General features: G+C 46.2%; 1 protein-coding gene across 1 annotated transcript in view; it reads right to left on the reverse strand.

Moving 5' to 3' along the window:
• Positions 1–4,308: 4,308 nt before the first annotated feature.
• The window catches only part of LOC144112344 (uncharacterized), a 35,389-nt gene continuing 22,848 nt past the window's right edge, over positions 4,309–16,849 (reverse strand). Inside the window, exons 2-4 of the mRNA XM_077645201.1 lie at positions 11,151–11,425; positions 10,123–10,209; positions 4,309–4,557 (exon numbers count right to left, since the gene is read on the reverse strand). Coding sequence (XP_077501327.1) covers positions 4,309–4,557; positions 10,123–10,209; positions 11,151–11,425 — 611 coding nt within the window. The remainder of the gene's footprint in view (positions 4,558–10,122; positions 10,210–11,150; positions 11,426–16,849) is intronic.

Below are 16,849 nucleotides of genomic sequence, written 5' to 3' on the forward strand. Positions count from 1 at the left end.
TAACTCAGCCAATGTTGAGTTCAACAGGAAACAGCAGTTTACATTTTGCAGCAAGGTGCTGGAAGTGTTAGGGGATATGTCCACTGACGGGTAACGAGCACGTTGTGCAAGCGCGGTAGTAATATTCAGTGTAGAAAAAACTCGGGGTTTTTTAAATTTAAGTGAGACTCGAACTTCTGCCAAGTATTGTTATGCCAGGCTTTCTGCAAGTTTGGTACAGCAGTAAAGCGCATAAAAATTTGTACTGTTGAAACTGGTCGAATTTGTATTCATTTTTAGTTAACTTCCCAGTACTTGTTCCAATTGGCCTCCCTTCATGACAGAAAAATAATTTCAGCTCTGAAAGCCAAGTCGCCCCGCACCCCTTTAAAAGGTGCAGTTATGGTTAATTACAAAACAATGGAGATAAATTTGTGATGCATTCCAGGTCTTCCCTTCATTCAAGGGATACGAGGCTGGGCCCGGTCCTCTGAATGCTTTCCTGTACGCACAAAAAAATTCATCTCATTTAAAAGAGACAGGATTGCAAATGAACAAACTCTCCCACTTTATGGTGCACTGGCCGCCTTTAGTGTATCTGTACATTTACAGTACTTTACTTATTTACTCTCAATTCCTGAAGTGCTTGGTGAGGGCTAATCTCAACCAGGAAGGAACAGAGAAAAACGCAATGTCTGATTTGGTCTCCAGATGTTTCCCGTGCAACAGTGGGTGCACCTGCTCCTGTTCATGCCTGTGGAGTGCATCTGTAAATACCCAACTATTGTATCATTGCTCTTTCCTGCAAGCAAGATTATAAAGGAGGCAATTCGATTAAATAACATTAAAGCATTGTGCTTGCCAATTTGCTTGAGGGTAGTATATTGAAGAGTGGCCGGGTTTGCATGACTTCCAAAAGAAACTCTAACCTCCATGGTGATTACAAGGGATAAGAACTTAGCCTCTGGCCACCTTGGGGAAAAAAAACTGATATTTTGATGTACATAGATGGGGCTCTTTCAAATTGGTGAATTGGTCTCCGCAGGTATGCTATAGAACAGTACATCTGCAAATGCCCAAACATTTTACAATGGCTGTTTTCAACAAGCAAGTTTATAAAGAAGACAGCTGGATGAAATGCTATTCAAGCATTCTACTTGGGAATCGGACACCATACTCTGGGACTGCACTGCCCGTTATTCAAATTTTGAAACAATGGGCCTTTTGGTCTAGAAAGCACAGGGACACTGCACAGTACGGGCCCTGAAGTATGCAATCCTTGTAGAACTGGAAGTAAAAAAATCCCGAGGGGCACTTTGCTTACCTGAAGTGCGGTGAGGCAAAACCCTTTAGCGCGGTGTTGATGCTTGTGTCACTGATGTGTGCTTAAGAGGTTAAGTACACAACTGTTTGTGAATTTTAAATGCTGGAGACACTGGAGGGCATTTGGGAGGCATCCGTCTGATTCCACGCCTTTCCACAAACACTCTCCAGCGTCCTGGACAAGTAGAATTACATATGCATTGGCAGGAGGTAGCGTAGTCGTTAGCACGCTCGGCTGCGGAATGGAAGGATGGTGGTTCGTATCCCACCGTGCACAAGCTTTTTTTTTCTTATAGAGGTGCTGAATGTAACGGACGCCGGACAGATCCATGGCTGCGAGTATGAGCCATTAAAGGCTTTCTCCTTAAAATTCAGGCTATAGAGACAGTGCCAAGCAGCCAATTAGGCAAGCAAATCAAAGTTCAAGGCACACTGTTGTGTACTTCGTCAGATCCTCTGCTTCTACCAATCAAACTGGACTCCAATTCAAGTTCTCTCGGTAGTGACTCATCCTTCTTGAACAAACAGCGCGAACAAAGACGAGCACAAAAGACAAGAAAGCGAACGACACGGCGCTGACTAACAACTGAGGGTTTATTGCTGATCACACAAGTATAAATACATGGATGTCGGCAATGAGGGAAAGGTTTACAAAGTGCAAAAAACCAAAATCAAATCGTAAATGTGACAACAGCAACATAAGCACGCTAGAAATCAGCAGAGATTATCAACCCCCAGGAGTGTCAGCTCTTTTTGCAGAAGTGTTAGCGAAGGGGTACTTATACATGCATTTCCCTGCTTGAATATGTTGTATGCCTCGATAATTTCCCTCGCAGTTTTTTCCCGATTTTTGGCAATGACCTTGGTTTCATGATATAGCGGTACGCACTGTTTTTTCTCTTTCTTTGCCCATTCACAATCCCGGCAATGAATGCCGAGATGACCTGAAACTACTTTTGACACTTTATAGCTGTGTTCGCTCAGCCTTTTATTTATGCAACGTCCCGTCTGTCCAACGTACTGCCCTCCACAAGGCAGAGGGATGTTATAAACAACCCCCTTATCACAAGGAACGAAGCGTGACTGGTGCTTAGTTGTGCAATTCGCCACTTTTCCTTTGAATTCATTAACAGATCGGCACAAACCGGCCAGACGATCAGGCGCGGAAAACACAACATCAACACCTGCTTTTTTCCCCACTTTTTTCAGGGAGTGTGAAATTCCATGTAGATATGGAATCACAGCGACACGTTTGCGGTTGTTGTCCGATCCCTGGCCGTCTCGTGTAGCTGGTTCTGACTTGCTCTTCTTTAGGGCCGACTAAGCTACTGACGTGATAAGTTCTAATGGGTACCCTGCCGAAAGCAATCTTTTTACATGGTGCGATACGCTGGAATGCATTCTGTGGTGGCAGGATTTTGTTAATGAGCTGTTCAAACAGGATCCTATGATACCCCTCTTAGTGAGCTTGGAATGGCAAGAACCATAGGGAAGAAGGGGCTTGTTACCTCGGGGTTCGAAAGCCCAGCAAACGTGGCTAGGAGTGAAGTACAGGCCAAGGTCTAGAAACTTGATGTGGTTGTGAACAGGGGTTTCATAAGTAATCTCATGGGGGAGAGAGTGTCAGAAAAAATGGACAGACTACGAGACACCTCCGTTTCAAACTCCAGTCCAGAGCACTTGACAATAACAAGGTAGTCGTCGACAAATCTAAATGTTTTTACGACCTTGGTTTTCCCAAGGCGTCCGTTGAGAGCACGGTCGCATCTGGCGAGATAAATGTCACTGAGTATGGGAGCGATACAGGAGCCTATGCATATGCCGTTTTTTTGAATGAAGATGGAAGAGTTCCACTCAGTGAAAGTTGATTGCAGGTACAAGGAAAGCAGATGCAGAAATCTTGCTACGGAGATACCGGACGCGTTTTGAAAGGCAACCACGCCATGTCGGTCAATGCATTCACTGACACTAGTTAGCAGTTCGTCATGGGGAATCGAATAGTACAAGTCTTTCACGTCAATAGAAAAAGCTAAAAGTTCATCAGCATTGTGCGTCGTCAGGAAATCAGTTACTTGGTTCGAATTTTTTACCTGGAAAGGATCGTCAACAGAGATTACGGCGAGTTGCCGCTTAATGAATTCAGAGAGGCACTTCTGCCAAGTACCCCGCTCTGAGACTATCACACGAAGCGGGCATTCAGGCTTGTGCGTTTTGGCGGAAAAGAACATATTAAGACTTGGTTTATCGCTATTCGCAATGTCCTGAGCAAGCTTATTGAGGTTGTAATCGTTGCAAAGTTTTTTTGCACGGCCCCTTGCCTTCTGTAAAGATGCCGTACTGCATTCCCTGAACACGACACACACAGCTTCGCCTGCTTTTGACAGGAAACGATCGTTGGGCAATACAACAAACCCCCCTTCCTTATCCGACTGTAACAGAGTTAGAGACTTGCCCCTCAGAAAATCAACAGTCTCTCTTACGGGCAAGCGCCTGGGATCCTTCCTTGGTCTTGACAGGACGTCCACGCCATCCAGAGTGCACCTGTCCCGATCAGCTGGGCTGGCTCTGGAGGAAACCGCTCGGACCATGGAAAGCAGCTCAGGGATGTTCTTCCGTGGTTCTACGGCGAACTTGGGTCCGCACCCGAGTACACAGCGGACGTTGTCAGGAAGTTCAACATCGCCAAGAACATGGACGGTGCTCTCCGGCTGGGGCCGCCTATTGTTCTCCATTTGCAGAAGCCGGGGAAGCAGCAGATGCCATAGCCATTCTGTGGTCGTGTCAGCAATCCGGAGGTATTGCCGCCACTGGTGTTGGAGCGTAGGCCGAGCGAGCAAACTGCGTAGCAGTTCTCAATACAGGCGAGCTTGGCGCTGCCATTCGGAGCGCAAAATCCTGCGCCAAGCTCGCCTGTATTGAGAACTGCTACGCAGTTTGCTCGCTCGGCCTACGCTCCAACACCAGTGGCGGCAATACCTCCGGATTGCTGACACGACCACAGAATGGCTATGGCATCTGCTGCTTCCCCGGCTTCTGCAAATGGAGAACAATAGGCGGCCCCAGCCGGAGAGCACCGTCCATGTTCTTGGCGATGTTGAACTTCCTGACAACGTCCGCTGTGTACTCGGGTGCGGACCCAAGTTCGCCGTAGAACCACGGAAGAACATCCCTGAGCTGCTTTCCATGGTCCGAGCGGTTTCCTCCAGAGCCAGCCCAGCTGATCGGGACAGGTGCACTCTGGATGGCGTGGACGTCCTGTCAAGACCAAGGAAGGATCCCAGGCGCTTGCCCGTAAGAGAGACTGTTGATTTTCTGAGGGGCAAGTCTCTAACTCTGTTACAGTCGGATAAGGAAGGGGGGTTTGTTGTATTGCCCAACGATCGTTTCCTGTCAAAAGCAGGCGAAGCTGTGTGTGCCGTGTTCAGGGAATGCAGTACGGCATCTTTACAGAAGGCAAGGGGCCGTGCAAAAAAACTTTGCAACGATTACAACCTCACTAAGCTTGCTCAGGACATTGCGAATAGCGATAAACCAAGTCTTAATATGTTCTTTTCCGCCAAAACGCACAAGCCTGAATGCCCGCTTCGTGTGATAGTCTCAGAGCGGGGTACTTGGCAGAAGTGCCTCGCTGAATTCATTAAGCGGCAACTCGCCGTAATCTCTGTTGACGATCCTTTCCAGGTAAAAAATTCGAACCAAGTAACTGATTTCCTGACGACGCACAATGCTGATGAACTTTTAGCTTTTTCTATTGACGTGAAAGACTTGTACTATTCGATTCCCCATGACGAACTGCTAACTAGTGTCAGTGAATGCATTGACCGACATGGCGTGGTTGCCTTTCAAAACGCGTCCGGTATCTCCGTAGCAAGATTTCTGCATCTGCTTTCCTTGTACCTGCAATCAACTTTCACTGAGTGGAACTCTTCCATCTTCATTCAAAAAAACGGCATATGCATAGGCTCCTGTATCGCTCCCATACTCAGTGACATTTATCTCGCCAGATGCGACCGTGCTCTCAACGGACGCCTTGGGAAAACCAAGGTCGTAAAAACATTTAGATTTGTCGACGACTACCTTGTTATTATCAAGTGCTCTGGACTGGAGTTTGAAACGGAGGTGTCTCGTAGTCTGTCCATTTTTTCTGACACTCTCTCCCCCCTTGAGATCACTTATGAAACCCCTGTTCACAACCACATCAAGTTTCTAGACCTTGGCCTGTACTTCACTCCTAGCCACGTTTGCTGGGCTTTCGAACCCCGAGGTAACAAGCCCCTTCTTCCCTATGGTTCTTGCCATTCCAAGCTCACTAAGAGGGGTATCATAGGATCCTGTTTGAACAGCTCATTAACAAAATCCTGCCACCACAGAATGCATTCCAGCGTATCACACCAGGTAAAAAGATTGCTTTCGGCAGGGTACCCACTAGAACTTATCACGTCAGTAGCTGAGTCGGCCCTAAAGAAGAGCAAGTCAGAACCAGCTACACGAGACGGCCAGGGATCGGACAACAACCGCAAACGTGTCGCTGTGATTCCATATCTACATGGAATTTCACACTCCCTGAAAAAAGTGGGGAAAAAAGCAGGTGTTGATGTTGTGTTTTCCGCGCCTGATCGTCTGGCCGGTTTGTGCCGATCTGTTAATGAGTTCAAAGGAAAAGTGGCGAATTGCACAACTAAGCACCAGTCACGCTTCGTTCCTTGTGATAAGGGGGTTGTTTATAACATCCCTCTGCCTTGTGGAGGGCAGTACGTTGGACAGACGGGACGTTGCATAAATAAAAGGCTGAGCGAACACAGCTATAAAGTGTCAAAAGTAGTTTCAGGTCATCTCGGCATTCATTGCCGGGATTGTGATTGGGCAAAGAAAGAGAAAAAACAGTGCGTACCGCTATATCATGAAACCAAGGTCATTGCCAAAAATCGGGAAAAAACTGCGAGGGAAATTATCGAGGCATACAACATATTCAAGCAGGGAAATGCATGTATAAGTACCCCTTCGCTAACACTTCTGCAAAAAGAGCTGTCACTCCTGGGGGTTGATAATCTCTGCTGATTTCTAGCGTGCTTATGTTGCTGTTGTCACATTTACGTTTTGTTTTTTCGTTTTTTGCACTTTGTAAACCTTTCCCTCATTGCCGACATCCATGTATTTATACTTGTGTGATCAGCAATAAACCCTCAGTTGTTAGTCAGCGCCGTGTCGTTCGCTTTCTTGTCTTTTGTGCTCGTCTTTGTTCGCGCTGTTTGTTCAAGATGCTTAACCAACTAGCCCGCCAAAACGTGTTAACGCGACTCATCCTTGCCTTCAACTAAACACGTATAGCCGTCACAAAAGTGCACAGCAAACCTTCCACTCGCAAGCCTGAGTGTGAGGCAGAATGAAGGCATTTGTGAATATGCTGACCTGTGTTCCACCATGCATATGTGCTCTCGCAGCTCAGCAGAAATGCGAAGCACCTTGCCAAACCATGCCGGAAGGGGGTGGAGTTTGACGCGTTGTGAATGGGACACAGCCACAAATTCAGGTAAAAACAACACATATATTTCTATGAAGACACACACGCAGGCAAATAAAAAACCATACTACATTAATCAAAGACTGCCATGTGATAGATACTGTAAACACGTGTATATAGTGCTCTCTATCGTCTGTAATTGTAATCACTTGTATGTGTGTAATCTGCATACGTACAAGTGATTACAATTACGGATGACAGAGCACTATATACATTTACAGTCTGCCGCTGAACTAGATGCAAATTGAACACATACACTAGTGGTTAGGATTAAGAATGTCAGATAATAATTAGAATGAATCGAAATGTTCGCACTGAATACGAATTTAAAAACACACAATGATCGCGGCGCAGCGGCAGTCCATGCACACAACACAGCGGTTCTCAAAGGCAGTGGCCCTTTCGGAAAACAAGTTGTGAAGGGTGATGTGGTGTCGTCACCAACTTATAGTCCCAGGAGTGCTTGGCAGTGGCACACTTTCACACAACTTTGCCACTCCTTGGCCTTCCAGTTGCCGTGGGGTGCAGGTGAAAATGGTTGGTGATCGTGGTTGCGGTCAATCTTGCGCCAGCTAAATAAGTTGACTCTCGTGGAAGCTCTTTTCCCCCAGTCACCTCACCCGGAACCCTCACGCACTTTCACACTCCACTCTGCCAATGCTTCTTTCTGCTGCAGCGGTGTGAATGTCACTTTGGTTGGCATCCGTGTTTGGTTGACTCTCTTCCCTCAATCACCTCACTCCTGATGCCTTGCTCACTTTCACACAGCACTTTGCCACTACTACTTCTTTCTGCTGTAATGGGGTGAAGGTAACTCCATTAGGGGAGCCATGGTTGGGGTCAGCCGCGTCCAAACCAAAAAGTGCACGACAGATACCTAAATCATAAAGCTTAGGGCACATATGTTGAAAGCGAATGATGCCTACATATGTTTAAATAAACATAGCTGGATAAATGATGCGTTTATGACATGTAATGAAGACAAAGTGGTCGATCATTTCTGAAACACCTGTTGGTCCGCGGGTGCAAGCACCTCTCCTACCGAACAAAAGCTTGGCAAAATCAGTTTGGCTTCGTACTTCAACTTGAAAAAACCAGTCACAAGAGACAAAAGGAGTGTTCACGCCACAATGACCAGTCGTGGCGTGAACACTCTTTCTCTTGTACCTTGTGACTGTTTTTTTTTTCAAGTTGCAATGTACCGACTGGCCCGCATTTCAAACCTTTTTGTACTTCAACCGCTTTTAAGCTCTTGTGCCAGATGCAGCATTATGCTGGGGCACTTGTAGTGCCTGCTGAAATCGAAAGCACACCAGTATAGCACACAAGTATTTAGAGGCCTTACTGAACACAAACACTATAATGGCAGAGGTGCCTCACTCACGCACCATCCATGCTACCACCGTACCAGACTTCCTCGCTACTCGACACAGCCCCATTCCGAGCAACACTAGTCTATAAACCTGCAGACGACTAGCTTAGCAACACACACTACCAGCATCCAGAGCAGGCCACCATTATCCACAATGTACAACAACCCACTGTTTTATGCTACAGAACACTTGACTGCACGAGCGGGCCATACGAGTAGATATGGAGGGCTCTCACTCACGCACCATCCATGCTACCACCGTACCAGATTGCATCGCTACTAAACACTGAGTCCCATTCCAAGCAACGCTAGTCTATAAACCTGCAGACTACTAGCTTGCCAACACACACACTACCTGCGTCCAGAGCAGACCACCACTATGCACAATCTGTAACCCACTGTTTTATGCTACAGAACACTTGACTGCCTGAGCAGGCCATACGAGAAGCAATGGAGGCGCTCTCACTCACGCACCATCCATGCTACCACCGTACTAGACTGCATCGTTACTCGACACAGAGCCCCATTCCATGTAACACTACTCTATAAACCTGCAGACGACTAGTTTAGCAACACATACTACCAGCGTTCAGAGCAGACCACCACTATGCATAATCTGCAACGCACTCTATTACGCTCGAGAACACCTGATTACCACACTACTGGAAGAATACGCAGCCTGAAGGATATGACTGTTCCTATTGTTTTATTCAGCACAACACTATTTCTACCCAGACAGCCTACATGAGCAATGTTGGCACCTTACGTGCGCACCATCCATGTTACTTCGTACCAGAGCAGTGTGCTCATTTACACTGTGCAATTACATGTTGCAATAATGGGCAGACCTGGTGGTTAGTGGAATAAACAAGAGCTATTCCTAATAAAATTTACAGCTACACTGCATCATCATTATATGCTGCACAGGAATGCACAGGCAGTCCGTACCGAAAATCTGGAGGTTGGAGCAACACACGACTACATATATCATAAAAAACCTCAGTATACATTTCCCCCTATTTAATTCCCAGTAAAACGAGGCGCGATGTAAGCCGAAACTACTTCCTGCAGCATGTGTTATAATTAGAGCAAAGTTATTATGACACTGAACTGCATGCTTGAACTGCGTAAAGCACTAAAATTCATGGTCACTGTTGGTATGAATAACAGGAACCTCTACATCATCGAGAAGCATTTGTTTTAAGTAGTCCTGCTGCAAAACCGTCGGTGCTGGAAAGCATGCAGACGAAGCAGATGCAGAGGTGCGGTTCTTTCTGGGCCAATAATCTGGCTGCTTCTCTAGTTTTTTGTTACTAGGAGTGGACTTCGGTAGTGATGGCTGCTTGTCTGGGAATTGTATAACAGCTTGCCTAACTTCGTGAAGTTTCTTCATCACAAATTCTACCCTTGACGGATCAACTGGGGCCTCTTTGTTCATGAGGTCTTGTAGAATAGCTGCAGTCAGGGTGCAAACGCCTTCCAGGTTAGAATTTTGTGGCTGAGGGATAGAATCAGCCTGAATGCTAACAGGAAGTGCCTGAGGCTCGTCCAATGGAAATGAACTAGTAAGCACAGAAGTTGAGGGAGGGGCTCCATCTTCATCATGTGGGCCCTGAAACCCAAAATTTTGTTCCAGTTCCCATTGTACAACAGCATGAATGTGCTTGCACAAACTCAAGCTGTTCCCGAAGTAACTGCATGTACAATGGAAACTGTGGATACAAATGTTGCATTCCTGGCAGCTCATCCCGCAACCTGTGCATGCCGTGCATCCCTTTACTACTGTGTACTGATGTTGTCTTAAGGATTGAGACTCCACAAGCCAGGCACCGTCAAGTGTTTTGCGAACGCTAGATTTCGATATAGTTACACCTGCACAATGCCTCTTGAAGTTGTCAGCTGTGCGGTGGTCTGCCTTGGGCCTCACCTCAGAAACAAGCTGCTTCAGGAGCCGTTCATTAGTGAATTGCCGCAAAGTAATCAACAGCTTGTCTAACCGCTTGCACTGCAGCCTCTGCAAGTAAACAGTCTTCAAGTCATTATGCATACTCTCCAAATGGTTGTTAGTAGTGAGGTTGCTACCCTCCCTATAGCAGAGTGCCCATTGCTCTGGACGGTTTGCATAATATTTTTCAAAGTGCTCAATAAAGGGACTGAGCTCAACCACAGATTTTGATGCCAGAAATTTTGCAAGAATAGCCTCAAATTCTGGCACGCTTGGGCAAAGCATCAATGTTTGCAGAGTTTCCTTGACCACTTTCTGGTTTTCTCTGCCACTTACTTTACTGACATGAGAGTTCCAATTATGCTTCACATGCCAAGTACAGAGCACGCGTTTCTGGGGGCTCCCCATTACCCTTGCCCAAGCATTGTAATATGCTGGCGCACCATCTGACATGAAGAGCTCAGTGCAGAGTGCCTCACAGAGTCTGCTTTGATTGCCTGAAAAAAAGCAACCATAGTTTCTTCCGTAGTACTTTTTGAGTGCAGGTAGGCACATGGAATCCCTGACCAATCTTTGCCAATTACAAGCAATGTTGTTAGTTGGAGGCCATGAGAATTAGTGCCATGAGTCGAGTCTATGGACACACTTTTCTTACCATATTCGAGCAGGAACTCCTTCTGAGTGCTATTCATAAGAGCCATTTTAAACCTCCCTATGCCTTGTTCTGTAAGCAGCTCTTTATCAGCATACAGCAAAGCTGAGGTTTCTTGAAGCTCATCTATCCACATCCTCATGCTGACAAACTCATCTGGGTCTTTCTGCTCCTCATATCCAATATGAAACTTGCGCTTTACATTGTAAACATCGTGCCTGTTCAAAGTATGGAGCACATTCAATTCATCTCCACCAGTTGCGTGTGCATCCAGCAAAATTCTTTTACTAGGGACTCCTAGGCTTAGTTTTGCTGCTATGGCATTCTTCTAGGTGGATGTCAAGCGCTGATGCTTCACACTTTTATCATGACCATAATGCTCAGCCTGGTACTCAACAGTTACGTTTTCACCTTCTTGTGTGACAGCCATAGTTGCAAAGCAGTGCTTGTTGCACTTCACACTGCCCACTAACTTTGGCTGCCGCTTCCCTTCTCCAGTTTTCACATGCATTCCTGACCTATTGCACAACAGGTACATCTGCATTACTCCTGAGAATGAACTCTTAGGCACACTAGATGCTATGAAGTTCACTTTCTCCTTCATTTCTTCCATTTCCTTCCAGGCTGCAAAATCTGCAAACAAAAATACAAATGCACATATTTAATGAAGAGATATTATACACTGAGCAAGCTTGATTTGCTAACCCTTTAGCTGAAGTTCAAGATGTAAGGAAGCCATCAGAACATGGGCTAGAAGTGATCGCTCAAGGCTCACTCAAAGTGCTTAAGGCCCACCTACCCCAGCACCTGCTTGACTTCATATGTGACATATTTTAACTGTTCTGGTGTTACCAACTATAACCTACCTTGCCTTTTAAAAGCGGTGCAGTACAGTTGTGTGAGTTATGGCTGCCATACGTTTCAAAAGTCTAGCAACCTAATGCAAGCTATGAAAAATCAAAAGCTGAAAACGCAGGCATACAGCACGATATACTAAAGGCAGCCACCATATAACTTTTAAGCACACCAGAAATCCTTGCATCAACTACAGGCACTATTGCACTGAATGCATAGTGCTTGAAAAAAAATTCCGTTACACACAGACGTGCGGGCAAAATTTCTCTTAATCTATAGGTAGTGGATATGGCACTTGGATGTGCCGCTGGAAATGCTTATCTTTAAATAATGGTGTTTGGCTGAAAAGCATGTCCAGCCCTGCCGTGATGGTTCAGTGCTTAGGGAACTGGGCAAGGCTGACTCGATGCCAGCCATAGTGGCCACATTTTAGGAGATGTGAAAGGCGAGATACCATGACAGCAGAAATTATCAGTATTCCACTGTGTCGTGCCTCATTGCTAGAGTTGCCTTGGGACAATAAGCCCCACTTAAAAAAATGGGGACGCTTCACGTCTACCTTTAAAGGATCCCTGAGAGTGTTTAACAAGGTGGCTATGAAATGCGTGCAATTATGTAGGGGATATACTTGGGTGTGCAGGGTGCACTCAAGTCCTCAAAAAGAAGCTGACTGTTTACAACACATCATTAAAAATCCCAGTTTTTGCACAGCACGGCAGTCAGGGAACGCCGTCACTAGTTCACCAGAGCCGCAGCGAAGAAGGCGAGGTGCTTGCCTGGCCCTGGCGAATGCATTGTGTGCCCTTCCCACTCTCGTTTGCTTTCTAACCGCAGTGGGGCAGCAGGCGGCAAAGAGAAAAACTAAAGAATGATTTACCAATGCGAAATCAAATGAAGAGCATTAGCTAAGTTGCTTTCACCTATGCTTTCGACAAATTTGGATACCAATGTGTACACCAAGCAACGATGATTCGTTCGGTGCCGCTCGCATCCTTCTGCAACCACTGGTTCACCCATCACCGCCCTCTAAAAGCTGCCTCCAATATGGTTTCGAAGACCAAAGGTTATGGGTACGAATCCCCCACATACACCGGGTTTAAAATACACTAACAACTTTGTGTGCCGACTCATGCCATTCTATTTGCCACACTCTGAACCCTCTGTCTCAAACAGGTGGGCCACGATTTTATCGCCAAAGGTGATCCCAAGTAGCATCAGTCTTGGCGCCCGCTCAGACGGTACACATATAGCAGAACGCCAGTATAGGATATAATCCAGCCGCTGTGCCGGCTCGGCAACTGCACGCGCGCGTGATCACGTAGTGGGGTGTCACATTTTGCTGAATTGAGGTGTTACAGCTATGATCACGCTATTTAGCCCCGCATCTTGAAATCTGAGAGCAGACACGAAACAAGCAATTGGAAGTAGTAAGAACTAACACTGTTAAAAAAATAACCAAGTGTGCAGAATTGCCTGGTAATGCATTGCGGGTGGAGTGCAGCACATGTCTATAATGTGATTATTTCTGAACTTCACTCTGCGCGTGATTTGAGAGGGAAAACGCAGAGGTCATTTTTAACTGCAGATATCTGAAGAGCTACAGAGCCTAGATGAAACATTTTCAGGGAAGGATGATACGTGATTCAGTATACATCATTACGATCACCTATTTTTACCCCTTTTCAGTTACCGTTTAAGGGTATGATGCAACATTAATGGCCACTGTCTTCACAGCACCTTGCCAAACCATGTTCGCATACACGCATTTTGCTACTAATTTAATCACTAATCTCTTAATTTGTGCCTCTATTATCTCACATACTCGTAGTATACGCTCGTAACCTACATCATATGAAAAACAGCTCAAACAGATATAATAATAATAATAATTGATTTTTGGGGAAAGGAAATGGCACACTATCTGTCTCGTATACCATTGGACATCTTTAACGCACAGTAAGGGAAGGGATAAATGAGAGAGTGAAAGAAGAAAGGAAGAAAGAGGTGCTGCAGTGGAGATCTCCGGATTAATTTCGACCACCTGGGAATCTTTAACGTGCACAGACATCACACAGCACACGGGCGCCTTAGAGTTTTCCCTACATGAAAACGCAGCCGCCGCAGTCGGGTTCGAACCCGGGAACTCCGGATTAGGAGTTGAGCGCCCTAACCGCTGAGCCACCGTGGCGGGTACCGAACAGATATGGAACCCCGTTTTTCACCAGGGATGCATACCAACGTGCCTAGGCCACACTGTTGTGTTAAAAAAGTATGCCTCTTAGTAATATGAGAATATGATTCCCACTGCTAGGAAACATTTGATCGCCTCCACCTGAGACTCTGCTTGCACATTGATAACAACTTGTGGCGTAGCGAGCATTGTGATCTTGTACTGCTTTCAAGCTACACCCCCTCCGAGGACTTGGAGCTACCCGAGGACTTGGACAAGCCAGGCTCGTAGCAGGCCGACAGCCATTTATGCTTCATGACTATGCTGTTTCATACATCAAGTGCAACGAATCAAAGCTACCGCTCTTCTTTGCAGTGCCTACACCCACGACCAAAAAGTAGTAGACACTATAACATAGGAAATGCTTTGCCTGCAGGCTTACTACATCCAAGAAGAGCTTCGAATGGGCCTAGTTGGTTTGTAATCTTCGACATTGCTATTGCGCTACTCATGGTTTACACAAACAAGAACGACACATACAGACAGGGCGCAAACTATCAACTGATTTTATTGCTTGGGAAATTCGATTTATATGAACTGTTAAGATGAGAAAAGAAGGGACACAAAAACAGGTAGCTTCATAGAGATGGGTTGTCTAATCTTCTGCTGACAGGCATGTGTGGAGGATGCAGTCTTTTCACTTCCTTAAAAAGTCAATCTCTCGCTTCGTCAGCGCTCCCAAAGGGTCGCTTACGCAAGTGCCTTCCTTCTCAGACGTCATGCGAAATGCTTCATAAAGCTCCCTTTGCATTTTATCTTGGGATCTAAGGATGACAGTGGTGCTATCAAGCAATGGCTTACAGTTTTTGCACTTGGAGCAATGCGCTGCCAGATTACCCGATGCCGTCTGTATGTGTTGTTCTTGTTTATGTAAATTATGAGTAGCGCAATAACAATATCGAAGATTACTACATCCCACATTCGCCATGAACCCAATTAAATGCACTATTACTGCTGACGACACAGTGTCATTTTCTCATGCCTTAGACCACTCGGTCACAGAACAAGTGCGGAGTAACACACCTCCCTTATTTCTACGCATGGAATACTTCTGTACCTTTCACAACGTTGCACCTGATGTATGAAACGGAATATAATCCACCTCGTCGTATGCTTTGTGGCCCTCCTTTCTGTGTCCGATTTGCACCTAGTACAGCTTGTCGAACACAAATTTCTTTTCAGGCGACATACGGTTCAGCCAAAGACCATTTTGGCTGAACTTTCAAAAGGCAAAAAGATGTCCCAGAAACTAAACGAGAACCTAGGTGTTGGGGTCCCGCACAATGCAGGACTGCTGGAATTCAAGCCGCACATAACCTACGTACAGAAAGGATTCCGGTGCAATGTTTAACATTGCTTTCAGCTGGCTTGAAATTTCTCTTAACAAAGAACAATTCACATCCTGCCTTGAGATCATGATGCAAGAACTATTTAGATCTTGATACCACGGCCAAAAGCGCGACCAGAGCTTGTTTGCCAATCATGTTTTTTAGTGCGGAATAACGGTGCCACAAGAAGCAGGCCCATCAAGCCATAGTGGCCGTCACCACTCGGTGCAACAGCGTGTACATATGTGTGCAGCACGGACATTAGTCAGTACCTTGTCATTTTTCTTTACTTTGTGTTCTACTTACTGGGACTACATGAATGGGCAGGAAAACAGCAAGAAGAGTTCTCGTATTTCGATGCTTACCGTCGAAATGCATTTATTGCAAATTTTTTGTTTTATCCTCATATGGCTGCTAAGAACATGATTAACTATGCTGCCAAAAAACATTTACCGCAATGCATGCACTACTACATTTATTCAATCAGTCAGTCTATATTTTGCCCAAGCAAAAGGCAGATGACAGAAGAAAAGTCTGTGATGAGCATGACTAAAAAAGCTAGATGAGCCAAAGAGCCTTTATGTACAATCAAACAATGCTTGAGCAGTAAATGCACCAAAGCCATGAGGTGCTAAGGCCTGCCAAGCACAGAACATAGTTATCTTTAGCCACCTGGGGTCATTTTCATTTGTTCACGACATAAAAGCAGCCAGTGCATGCTGCTGCAGTAACCGCATCGTTTGCCAACACCATGAGCCGCCGTAACAATTTGCGCAATCTGATTCGCACCATTGTGCGTGAAGAGCTTCGCAAGTTTCGCAGCTTACGCTGGGTTTCATCTGCGCTCGTTTGCAAAAAGGTGCAGCAGGCATCCCGGGCTCTATTGTGGAAACACCACGTCCACCGGGAGACTACCACCTATGGTAAGGTTGTGCAGCATTTGGTTCCCACTTCATCAGCACCGATTCATGCAACCCATCCTGCTATGCTGCCCTCAGTGCCAACACTGATCGCGAAGCATCCGTGTGGAAGGCCGACATCTGGTGCACACCTGACAGCTGGCCACATTGCTTTCAATGCGGAGAACCAGACCACCTGTACCGCTATTGCTCTTACTGACGCCTCAGCCTGCAGGGTTGTCGCACCAATTCTCCGAGACCCCAGTTTGGCCACCAACCCCCTGCCATTGAAGACTTCCTTGCGGAACAGCGACTGACCCTTTATATCAATTCAGTGTAGCATATTTCTATCCCGTGTACCACGTTAGTTATGATCATCTTCGCTGACCCCGCACAGCTCTCTGGGAGCGGCACAGGGTCCATCGTCCAGACCTCGCCGGGAAAACTGAGACCATCAACCTTCAGGGGGCGAAGTTGCTAGGAGTCGCTGCGCTGAAGACCTACCGCCGTCGCTGCTACACTGCGAACACGAACTGATGGCACCCTCGTCCAAACCAGACAATCGTGTTTCTTTAGGCAGAGGTTATTCTCAACGGTCACATAGACTGTGCATTAGTGGACACTGGGGCTGACTCTTCGATTCGATAGTGGTCATCTCGTTACCGTAAAGGGTATTTGCACAGCTGGCAATCAAATTAATGGATCTACGTTTTCAGTTGCGTCGTTCTGTGCGATTGCTCCTGGG

Source organism: Amblyomma americanum, unplaced genomic scaffold (genome assembly GCF_052857255.1).
Source record: "Amblyomma americanum isolate KBUSLIRL-KWMA unplaced genomic scaffold, ASM5285725v1 scaffold_65, whole genome shotgun sequence".
Taxonomy (NCBI): domain Eukaryota; kingdom Metazoa; phylum Arthropoda; class Arachnida; order Ixodida; family Ixodidae; genus Amblyomma; species Amblyomma americanum.